General features: G+C 40.2%; 1 protein-coding gene across 6 annotated transcripts in view; it reads right to left on the bottom strand.

Moving 5' to 3' along the window:
* Positions 1-705: 705 nt before the first annotated feature.
* The window catches only part of LOC310726169 (actin-binding protein WASF3), a 37,005-nt gene continuing 25,553 nt past the window's right edge, over positions 706-12,157 (bottom strand). For 2 of the 6 annotated variants that reach the window (XM_083541490.1, XM_083541489.1), the window contains exons 4-10: positions 8,813-8,966; positions 7,251-7,368; positions 5,893-6,000; positions 5,380-5,558; positions 4,742-5,020; positions 4,297-4,634; positions 706-3,337 (exon numbers count right to left, since the gene is read on the bottom strand). In XM_083541490.1, the coding sequence (XP_083397616.1) occupies positions 3,180-3,337; positions 4,297-4,634; positions 4,742-5,020; positions 5,380-5,558; positions 5,893-6,000; positions 7,251-7,368; positions 8,813-8,966 (1,334 nt within the window). In that variant the 3' untranslated portion in view covers positions 706-3,179. The remainder of the gene's footprint in view (positions 3,338-4,296; positions 4,635-4,741; positions 5,021-5,379; positions 5,559-5,892; positions 6,001-7,250; positions 7,369-8,812; positions 8,967-12,157) is intronic. The other 4 variants (XM_083541492.1, XM_083541491.1, XM_083541493.1 and 1 more) reach the window with 2 other exon arrangements.

Raw genomic sequence — 12,157 nt, 5'->3', positions numbered from 1 at the left:
TCTGTTTAGAGGTACATGCAGTGTGTATGTGTGTGTGTGTGTGTGTGTGTGTGTGTGTGTGTGTGTGTGTGTGTGTGTGTTTTAGCAGCCTGGTAAAATGTAAATATAAGTTCTAATCATTTTAAAATCACAATTTTAAGCTTTGTTCACTGAATAATCTCATCTTTTAAGTATTTTATTTTACAATGCAAGCAAACCCGGTTGCCATGATACACACTGTAATTGTGTTTTTACCTGTGCAATAATAACAATAACAAAGATTTTATGCAATAAATGTACAATAACACTAATTTAAAACCGTGGAATATTACCTATGTGCAATATGTTTGAAAGCGTAACTACTTATTGGTGGTCTCTTTTTCTTTTGCATTTATACACTGTTATGTATATACTTGTATTATGTCTCTACTGTTATATATTTGCACATTTCTTTTTCTTTGCTGCTGTAACACAGACATTTCCCTACTGTGGAATGAATAAAGCTATATCTTATCTTATCTTATCTTATCTTATCTTATCTTATCTTATCTTATCTTATCTTATCTTATCTTATCACACCTTAAACAAACAATCGTTGCAAATAAGCTTTCGGTGTCACACTTACACTTTCAAGAGACACACGAATGCTGCTGGTTATTAGAATAGTGGATTTAAATGTCATTTAAAGCACACGACAGTGTACATGCAACACAAACCACAATGTTGTTTCTATCAGTGGGCTTTTATTGGCCATTGGAACATGCATGTACTGGCCTACAGCTTCTTCTTCAACACACACTGAATGCTTGCTTTCTTAGACACTCTGAGTTCTCACATTACTTTACAATCAGGCTTAGCAAAAGTCTCTAAGACGTTTATATACACACATCAACAGGAAAATAATATTTAAGTACCTTCACTTTGGACATACAGTATTAGTGCCTAAAATAAAAGTGGTAAAAATCAAAGGGGACACAAAAGGGGGAAAAAAGACAAATAAATGTTATGGCACAATTTCTGACGTATGCCTATTTATATAATTGTGGGTGGAGACATAAATCAGGCATATCCTTTTTTCTTCTTATGTTGCTAGTGACTGAGGGACCTGTAACTCCTTTCAGGAAAAAAACTCTGTATTAAACTCTGTATGTTTGTGTGTGAAGAGAAATTGTTACCCCACACTATCTACCGCAAATCTACTGAAGTTATTCTGAATAAACCAAAACACACAAAACACTCCAAACGCACTGTAATTAATTATAATTCGAATATCCAATACATTACCTTCTTACAGAAAATAAGCAACGTTTTAAAGGCGGCAAGTAACGCGTAATCCAGACGAATGTCTTTATGATACAGTAGATCATATCCTTTTCCTCTTCTGGCATAAAGAAAGATAATTATATTATTACATCTTACTAAATCAACACAGTAAAATATACCATATATACATTTATATCCTTAATATTGCTCAACCAGCACTGTACATAGTGGGAATAGCTGTGATTTTAATAACTCGCTTTTTGAATGAGTGCAGGTTTGTGCTTCTAAGCATCTGTGGACTTCAGATGGTTAAAAAGACAAACAACTGCTCTTTTGGCAAACATGACAAATGAGAACGTTATAAAAAAAAGGGGGGGGTAGAGGATGAGAAAGAAAGTGAGGCTGAGAAGTTATGAACTTGGCACATGGCAGGGACACATGGAGCGTGATTTATAGTGAAAGAGTCATAGTGTGTGGGCTTCATCCTGCTGTAGTAATTTAAACTGGTGGAAAAAAACATCGCTTGAATGATCGCTTTTCAAACAGAGTAGGGAATAGTTTTCAGTGGGTGGAACCTCAAACCTAAATAAAAAAAGTGTTTAATTTATTTAAGATTAAATATTAAAAAAACCAATTCTGTTAAATCATTTCAGATTTTGTTCTTAAAAACAGCTATTAGAGGTGTTAGTGTAGTGGTTAGGATGCGGCACTCTCACCGCTGCGGCCCGGGTTCGATCCCCGGTCAGGGAACCAACCTCAGCCACTTTTAGTGCCGGTCCCAAGCCCGGATAACTGGGGAGGGTTGCTTTAGGAAGGGCATCCAGCGTAAAAACGTGTGCCAAATCGAACGTGCGGATCATGAATACGGATGATCCGCTGTGGCCGAAAGAAAGAAAGCCGAAAGAAAGAAAGAGGTGTTGGTGTTAGTCCTGACCGCTGTCAATGTTACTGTCAATTGTCCCTGCCTTAATGCCTTCTAATGAGCTTGGAACTATTATTTAAGAAAAGAAAAAAAATAAAAAATTATTTATAAACAGAATAAAGCATTTACAGAAGATGAATGAAAGTGCTACACATTGCAGCTTAAGCAATGTTCGATGTCTAATACATCCCCCGACTTGGTTCTGTAAGCTTCATATCTGACTGCCTGTCAGTCTGTTGACATTTTTCTTGCTGGTGCCCATGGGATCACAAGTTACACACCTGTACACTACACCACATGATCATTTAGCCACAAATGCTGTAAACAAGAAAAAATCAATTGTGCTTAATATTTGCAAATTAGGTTTATAACGGACTACAGGACAGATTAGTTCATAAGGGCTGGATATAATAATGTACATAGCCAATAGGAGGCTTACAGTCTGGTTTTAGCATCTTTAGGCTTTATGTTGCTGTGACTATTTGACCTAGAAATGATGCAACCTTCAGTAGAATCGACTACGGAAATGTCATCTCACACGAGCAAATGCAACTCTAAAGACTATTGATGGTTCAAACGTTGTTAACAATATTGTTCGATTGATTTACTTGACCTCAAAATTGATTTCTGCAGCTTGTTGTTATGGATTCCATAAAAGGACCCAACACATTTCATCTTGCCTGTGCTGCAATTTTGTGCTTATATTTATATATCACACTTCCTAAGCCCTATGTCTAGCCAACTCTCGGAAACACCTGCCTCATACCGTATATGAAATCGAAGTTCATTTGAGATTTATAAACGTATAAACATGCAAAACCTGGACTATTTCTTACTGTTAGAGTTTTCATATGCAGATATAAGCTCTCCTCTCTCTGGTCTCTGGGGACACAGAAACAGGGCTTCAGTCAGGCTTTTAGAAAAGTAGCCCTCAGCAGAATTATTTGTGCTCTCCTGAACATCTCATCTCTGTTTGCCTTATTCTGTTCTCTCATCTGGCATCCTGCTCTCTCCTTCAATCTGACCACTCGTTTTCATCCAACTCAGAGTCTTCGTCTGATTCGCTGTACTCCACAGCAATGCGGCGTGACAGAATCGTGGCTACATCATTGCCCACAGGCTCCTTCTTGGCCTCCAGCTCCCTCTGCTCCTGCACTTTCCTCAACTGGATTCCTGAAGATGGAGGGAAAAAAAGGGATTTAGATAAACTAGTTAGACATATACTCATCATCACTCACTATTTTCTGGCTGGGAGTCAAGAAAACAAGGCATCACACTCTGGGTGAAAAGGACTGAAATATTCTTTATCCTGTCAATCACAGCAAAACCAGTCGATCAGGGGAAACTATTAGCTCATGTATGTACACTATATATCCTGGTCATGAGTACGATATGTGCTTTTGAGAACCGCATTCCACATTTAGTCCCAATTTGCTCTAATACGTCCATCCACTCTTCTGTTCAAGGGTGTTAGTACAGTCAGGTACTGATGTAGGTGAGGAGGTCTGGGGTGCAGTCAGCATTCCAATTCAACCCAAAGGTGTTCAGTAGGGATGAGATCAGAGCTCTATAGCAGGCCACTCAAGATCTTCCTCTCCAAACCATGTAAACTATATCTTCATGGAGTTCGCTTTGTGCACAGGGGGGCATTGCCATGATGTTTAAGTGAAAGCTAAATTTGATTTTAACGCATTGTTCTATACAATTGTGTGCCTCCAGCTTTGTGGTAACTGTTTGGAGAAGAACCACATATGACAGGAAAAGTCAGGTGTCAAAAATAATTTTTCCATATAGTGTATATGATGGCTGATTACATTGTTCTTTGAGTGTGATACAGTACGTTGCTCTGTGATGCAGCATGAGCACACAGTACTTTGATAAGATGTGGGTAAGTGGCTTCCTGTACTGTTATCCATTTCATTTTCCAAGAATACAAAGAAAAGCTATAATGAAAAAAGATTCCAAACCATGGAGAACATCTTTGCTGTATTTGATCATTTGCTGGCATTTTAAATACCAAACTGAAAAGAGCATGACTCCTGGGACTGAGAAAACCAGCGCAATCGACTCGAAGCTTTTATTTCACCCTATTTGACATTTAAGCCACGAGTTTTTCTCGCTCTGTGTCTCACCTCGGCGTATGGCAGCTAGCAGGTCACTCCTGGCATCACTCATGGGGACCAGCGGCACTTTCCTGGAGGCAGCTGTCTCAGCAGACATGGGAGGCAGGCCGTGTGTGAGTGGGTGTGTGTGTGTCGGGGGTCCGGATGGAGGTGGTGGAGGAGCTGCAGGAGGAGAAGAGCCGTAGGGGCGGGACAGGGAGGCCATGGTGCTGGCGGGAATGGATGAGGGAGAGGAGGAGGATTGAGCAGTCGGGCTGTCAAAGGCTGTCTGAGCTGAGGGGATGACTGGAGGAGGTGGAGGAGGAGGAGCAGGAGGGATGAAGAACTCAGAGTGTTGGGACTGTTGGCTAAAAGAAATGCAGAAAACATATTTAGTCTTATAAAAATCCAAAATTCATAAAATATATTTAAGTAATATTAATGTGATTTTACAGTAACACACACACACACACACCTGTAGTCTTTAGCCTGAGTTGGCCGAGGGCCGTTAAGTGTGGGGTCAGTGGCTGGGGTTGTGTGTGGGGGCTGGATTCTACCCAGCGTGTCTCTCCCAGCCGGAGCAGACAGAGTGCCTGTGGGCCGGTAGCCACGCTGCAGCGTCTGGGTCTGGGAGGGACTGAGGATAAGCTCCTTGCCGTCTGTGGTGGAGTAAGCGCTGCATGGTGGTGTTTGTTGGGCGGGCCGGTTTGGGCTGCCAGGATACGAGTGCTCACCCACGTCTGATAACACTGACCTGAGAAGACAAGCGGAGATTTGGATTCACAAAAATCCATCTCATCTATGTGTAACTCTTCAATTCATAGTTATTATTTCTTATATTCTCTCAACCAATGTCTTGTTTTTGATCAGTGCAAAAACACAGAATGGGCTGAGATCTTAAAACCTGAAGGACATAGAACATCATTTTCATTAAACCATTCAGTTAGCACTCGTGCCCTGTGGTTTAGGGTGGAGCATTTTTTGTCTAGATGTACAATGTTTTGACCGCTGTAAATAATAAATTACCACTAGAGGGCGACAAAGAGAACGCATTAAATAAAGCCTCTTCATGAGTTAGTATTGAGTTTACACTGAATAAAAGCTGCTTCTTACCTGTTGTCAGGTGACAGTGAGCCCTCTGAAGACATGCCGTGGTATGGGGAGGGTGTAAAGCGCGCATCGGGGCGAAATTCTTTGTCATAGGCCAGCATGTTCCATTCCTGTCGGCGGTTCCGAGCTTTCCGGACCTTCTTCACTTCACGACCTGGTTCCTCCACCTGCTTTTGCTGCTCCTGAGTGAGGCACACACATTAAATAAAAACAAAACATAAAACACAATTTCCGAAGTGGTTTATTAGTTGCTATTCTACCCACATAGTTTTGCTATTACACACACACACACACACACACACACACACACACACACACACACACACACACACACACACACACACACACACACAGACACACACAAATGAAAAGATTTCAGCAGCTGAGAAATCAGAGAAGCTGGTGAAAAATTATGAGGGCACACAAAGGGCTGGCTATCTGGACTGAAAGATGGATGTTGAAAGAAACAAAGAAGAGGAGGGAGGAACTAGAGCGGCAATAAAGCGGGTCTCTTACAGAGCAGAAGAGGGGGCTTCTGGGAGCGGCCTGCCTGGACAGGGACTTAGACTGGGCCGAGTGAGCCTGGGCCGGACCGCTCGTCTGGAGAGAGGGTGCATAGTCTCTCTGGTTAGAGCAATGACACATGCACACATTTACAGACACACACACAGAGTGGAATAATGCCTGACAGAGTGATGATGTGGGTGGAAAATGGTGCTGATGTTGTTGGCAGACTGATTGTTTTAGGCTCATTGGAAAAGACTTGTCTATAAAGCAAATTTGCAAGTGCTGGTGCTGTGATATGTGATAATAAACATTACTATTACAACTTTGTTTCAGTGGTATTTGTTATATTTTATCCCGGAAAGAAATACACGACCCTCATCGCTAAAGGATTACTATGAAACAATATATGTATAGTAGATAAAACTAACAAAGAAGGATGGATATCGCTTTCTGTATGAATAACAATATTAATAAACTATGGCAAACTACTAGGATGCAGTATTTGCTTTAAATCAAGTTGAAGGCTATAGTCTGCATTGAGTTCTCGCCGGATTTCTCATATGCATTACTTATACCTGGCGTTAGCCAATTCACTTCGCTCGCTACCCTTCCCTAATCTTGTGTTTGGTTTCTGAGAAATTTCTGAATTCAAAATCCGAATGCAAACGAATTACTGTATATTCCAAGCACTGTGGTTTAGATCATAGCAGAGAAGATGGTAAGGAGGTTATGTAGATAGCTAGGCGGACTATTGTAATAAACCAGTCTGCTTAAAAAAAAAAAAAAAAAAAAACTCTACAAACTATCCATTAAAATGTTTTTTAGCAACGATGCCTAATGTTTCTGTCTTTCAACAATATAATAACATGAAACAATAATGTCAACATAGGCTGAATCTAAAATTGATAGAATGTGCAAAGAAGGATGAAAAATCTGATTTCCCCAATAGAAAATAAGTATCTTTAGTGTTCAGTATAACACTGATGTGCTGTGCTGTTCAACACGACACTGTATTAAAGGGTTCATTTGGAAAAACCCACTTTCAAAGCATGTGTGTGTTTTGTCTCAAGTATAACTTACAGGTTTAACACAATCCCCTGATACATGCAAGACAGCAATGTGTGTACATTTCCGATGTGTCTGAAGCTGATATATGGATATCAGTGATGCTGTATAGCAACCTGAATCCAAACGGATGAAACTGGTAAATGGTGTATAGGTCAAACTAATGCTGTGTGTATGTGTGTGCCAAATGGATGGTAATGATTATTAGTAACGGAAGATAAACACTGACAGTCATCAAAGATTTCTTTAAACTCTTGGTCACACACACACACACACACATATACACACAAACACACACACACCTTCTGGCGTCTCTTCTCTTTCCTCTTGTCCTCTGTGGCTTGCAACATTTTCTCCTTCCAGAGGTTGAAGAAATAAGACGGGTCTGTGTAAAACTTCAGAGCGTCCTTCTTATCATCTCTGAAGAGCAGAATTTAAAAAACAGAGAAAAGAATGACAATTTATTCACTTTGTATTGTCGTGCTGTTTAAAAAAAAAAAGGCTTAAATGTCTTTGTTACAGAAGGTCCATCTGTAGTCACTAAACCCATGTTCTGGACTCATATTCATGTGGTATCATATTAGTATATTACCCTCTACTTTCCTCTTTGGTCAGCACATGTACACAACTTTAATAATGATTAAATCATTTTAAATAACTAAAAAAACAGCTACAGGCATACTGATAGTTTTTCCGGTTTCCGGTCCGCTGTCGTTACGAGAGCGGCCTCTACAGGCGAATCACTGAAGCCACGTGCTGTTTGTTTTTTTACATGTGAGACTGCATGCTGCATGGAGAGCATTACATTATAATTGATCATTTATTAATTATATAATTATATTAATTCATGATTATTTGAACATTTTATTTAGCACATTTTCATGATTAAGTACTATTTTACATGGAGTGTTAAGTTTTTTTATTCTTTTTTTTTTATCCAGTATCCATTTTTTCCAGTATCGATTGATCATGTGCAATAACTTGTATAACTATCATTGTTTTTCACTGATGCTACATATTTCATTTCACTTAATATATAACAATATGTATATTTTTTTACATCTTATTTTTAATATTACTTTAATCTTTACTTTAAAATTACTTTTGCAACTGCAACCCAACAATTTCAACCTGGGGGATCAATAAAGTATTTAGATTCTGATGATAAATGTATATAACATGTAAATGCAAATACATTCAAATAAACTAAATACTTCAGAGTGCTAAGTCTAAATTCAGTTCATTTTATGAGAAAATTCTTAATCTACAACCCTGTAGACAGTTAGGGTTTTAAGATGGGAGAGAAAGTTTGAATGGTACTGTTCCTACTGGCGTTTGCTCTGATAGTGTAATATTATAAAACTATATCATAAGACATACACTTTCCTGATGGTTCTCTGTGCATAATCAAAACTAAATTCATCCTGAAAAAAAAAGAAAAATTCACATACATTTCATGTAAAAAAGCGGTCCTGGTCACAACAACTGAGATTAGAATATTGCTTTACTAGTAGAAGGAATGGAAATGCTCTTGTCAGTGCTGATCACAAACACTACTGATGCAGTAAACAGAGATTAGATTAAAAACCAATGGATCATCATTTACCAGTTAGATAAAATAGAATGATTAGTCATTAGAAAATGAGGAAGATATAAGCAGTGCTTGAATTGAGTCATGTCTTATGGAGGGTCCCCAGTTGTTGTGTAATTCATATATTTTTGACTAATCTTGGAGACCCCCTAAGTCTATTTTTTACTTGTCATGCGGATCCCTAATGCCTACCTCAATTCGAGCACTGGATATTAGCAAAGACACTAAATTGTCGTAAACTGGTTACACAGAGAATTAGGAACGGTACTTGACCTGTATGGAGTGAGGATGTTGAGTGGTGGAGGCTTGTCTCCACACTGATAGATCTCTATAACCGGGTTGGGGATAGATGCACGAGACACCACCTGCTGATCCTGAATGGTGGAGCTCTTAAAAGCCTTCCTCATGTTGATGTCCTGCAGTGAGACTGAAGAAAAAAAAAAACAGAGGGAGGAATAATTACGCTTACCTTCATTCGCCGAGAATGTCAGAAAGTGTAACATTCGCCCTGCACTACAACAGTGTGGAGATACAACAGCTCATGGGCATCATTATAGTGTTCATGTGCAGCCTGTTGGATTTACTGTACAGGAATGATACATGGATGGGCAAACCCGAAATCAGTGTGCAGGAGCTCCTCTGGTCAAATCCCTTCTAAAGCTCTTTACAGCAGAAGGATTTTCCCCTACACAGACTGAACAAAACATACCCCTACCCTAACAGATGGACTCTTTCTCGCATTCTGTCTGCAGAAAAGGGTGCACAGCCTGCCTGGATAGAGCAATGACACACACACACAGAAAATAAAATACAGCTGAGCAGATTCTGTTACAAACAAATGAAATGGCACCACATTTGCGGCTCTGCAGCATGTGGGCAGAGTTCTTTAGCTCCATATGGGCTACTGCTGCTTTAAACAACACCATCAGGTTCACGCAGCATAATGTCCATCTGATAATGACTGCACATAAAAAATCTGTACAATTACAGAAGGACGGATTTTGCATGTTACAAGCAAAATCCATACCTCTTCTTTATCAACTGCTGTATCCTGGTCAGGTTCACTGTAAACTCTATATGAGAAGCTGTGAGTGTGAAACAGGAATACACCCCAGATGGGATACCAGTTAATATCGCAGCGCATCGCGCACTCACACATTTACATTCTCATTTACACCTAGACCAATTCGCCTACCGGGTTCTGGGAAGTGGGAGGAAACCGGAGAAGCCAGCATGCGCACTATGATACTGTAACATGCGAAAACCCACACAAACGGTATTTAACAAATCTGACACGTTTCCCTGAACTGAGAGCTTTTCCAGATGGAAGAAATTGTGATTGTGTGTAAGAAAAGTCAGTGTGGGTCTGAGAGTTCATTCATTCATTTTCTCCCGCTTATCCGTAATTCGGGTCGCGGGGGCAGCAGTCTAAGCAGGCCCCCGCCTTCGACTGCTGCCCAATCTTCACAGCACCGTCCCTTACGGTCCCTCCTGCAGGTGGTGAGCCCACGGGAAGGCGGCCCCACGTCACTCCGACGTCACGGACCTTGATATTTCTCTCGTAAGGGACCCCCGGAGCATAGAGGGTTAAGGGCCTTGCTAAAGGGCCCAAGAGTGGCAGCCTGGCGATACCGGGGCTCGAACCCCAGACCTTCCGATCGGCAACCCAGTGCCTTAACCGCTGGAGCCACCACTTCCCCCCCAGTAATATTCTGAGAGTTCACAAAAAATATAAATAAATAAACAAACAGCGTGAGGAAGTAGAAGGGCATTTTACTGCTGGATAAAACTCAAGGTGAAAACAGCTTTGGTAGTTACTTCCTGTTCTTTCGAGGCCTGAATGTTCTTAAACTGTTATAATAAGTTTCTTTTCGGCTTCTCCCGTTAGGGGTCGCCACAGCGGATCCTCCGCACGTTTGATTTGGCACATGTTTTACGCTGGATGCCCTTCCTAACGCAACCCTCCCCAATTTATCCGGGCTTGGGACCGGCACTAAGAGTGGCTGGGGATGGTTCCCTGACCGGGAATCGAACCCGGGTCGCAGCGGTGGGAGCGCTGCATCTTAACCACTAGACCACCAGGGGACCTTCTTAAACTGTTATACAGTAGTTTAATATACATATGCATTTTAAATGTTTAGTAGAAGAACCTAAAAACTGCCCTTACACTATTCTAGGTGGCTTTTTCCTCAGAACAGGAAAATATGTAGGAAAAGTTCATACTGTACAGACGCCTTACATAGAGATTACGTTTAAAAATGCTGGAATATTACTATAATATACTGTATGTATGAAGGGTGTTCAAGTCAAACCAAGATTTTTGGGTCTACAAAATTTAGGTACAAATTTCAAGGAGTGGAAACACTTGTTCCCAGCATTTAACTACTGCCTGGAGAGATTCGGCATAGAAAGATTTCTCAACCATCCAAGGACAGCCGTTCATCGTTCCCACAGAACGATTCGTCTCTTGTGCAATTTCACAATAGGTTATGCGTTCGCAAGAAACTTAATCACCACATGCTGTTCCATTCATGCACACTGTTGTCTGCCATCTTGATTAACGGCCTCTGGAATGGCCCGCGACATGTGCACCGCCTATCATATGCGCACATGCCACTTACTACTGCGTGTAGTACGCCTCGCTAGCATCCATTTTTATACCTGTTAAAGGTTTGAGTTGAACCCCCTTGTATTAGTAACTGATTACACTGTAGTAGGGCTGAAACGAGTACCTTGAGTAATTAGTGTAGATTACAAAAATTCATCAATGCTTCATTTAGTGCATTTAACTAAACACGGAGCATTGTGTTTCCCACGGACCATTATTACTGATGCACCGCCTCTAAACTCTGGAGTAGAGACCTACACGGGACGGATTTTTCAGTCCCGCTCCTGCAAAAATATGTTATTTTCTACCGCCCCGTCTGCAAAAAAATTTCAATGCACTGACTGCTTCTTCCCGCTACTCTGCTTTGTTTTTTTTTTTCACTTGCTTCCCTTTTGAATAAGAATAAAAAAGAAAAACCTTGTGCCTGTGAATCGTTGTATTTTATTTTAGTTGCCATTGTTGCTTTTGTGCAGTAGATACATAACAGTTTATTTGTTTTTAGTAATTTATTATTTGTATTTTTTTATATATATATATATATTTTTATGACCATTATCCAGGATTCCTGTGAATGATTTTATTCTCCTGCAACCCGCACACACATCAGTATTTTACTGCCCGAACCCATGAAATCTTGTCTCACACTTGTTTGGGCTATAAAAAAATAAAATAAAAAAATAGAGGAACGAGGGGGGGAAACAGTGAGGGGTGAGGAGAAGATTCAGGCTAAAGAAAACACCAGAAAGTGTCCAACATTTTTACAGTTTTTCAAGTAATTTGAAAATAATTTTTATATTTTTTATTTACATAGAAAGAGTTCAAAAAGTCCCTCGGCAGTGGCCATGTAGAGCAGGTAGTGGAGCACGTATTTAAAACCAGCGATAAAAATTTCAAGCAGCTTTTCCGGAGACAAAAAAACCACAACACGATACTGTGCGAGATTAAATAAATAAAAACACGAGTGAGAATATTTACAGTGTGTTTCATTAATCGAATAGAAGATACATTGT

The sequence above is a fragment of the Silurus aristotelis genome (genome assembly GCF_946808225.1).
Source record: "Silurus aristotelis genome assembly, chromosome: 5".
NCBI classification, from domain to species: domain Eukaryota; kingdom Metazoa; phylum Chordata; class Actinopteri; order Siluriformes; family Siluridae; genus Silurus; species Silurus aristotelis.
Note: the sequence above shows the minus strand (reverse complement) of the source record. Positions and strands in the feature narration are given on the sequence as shown.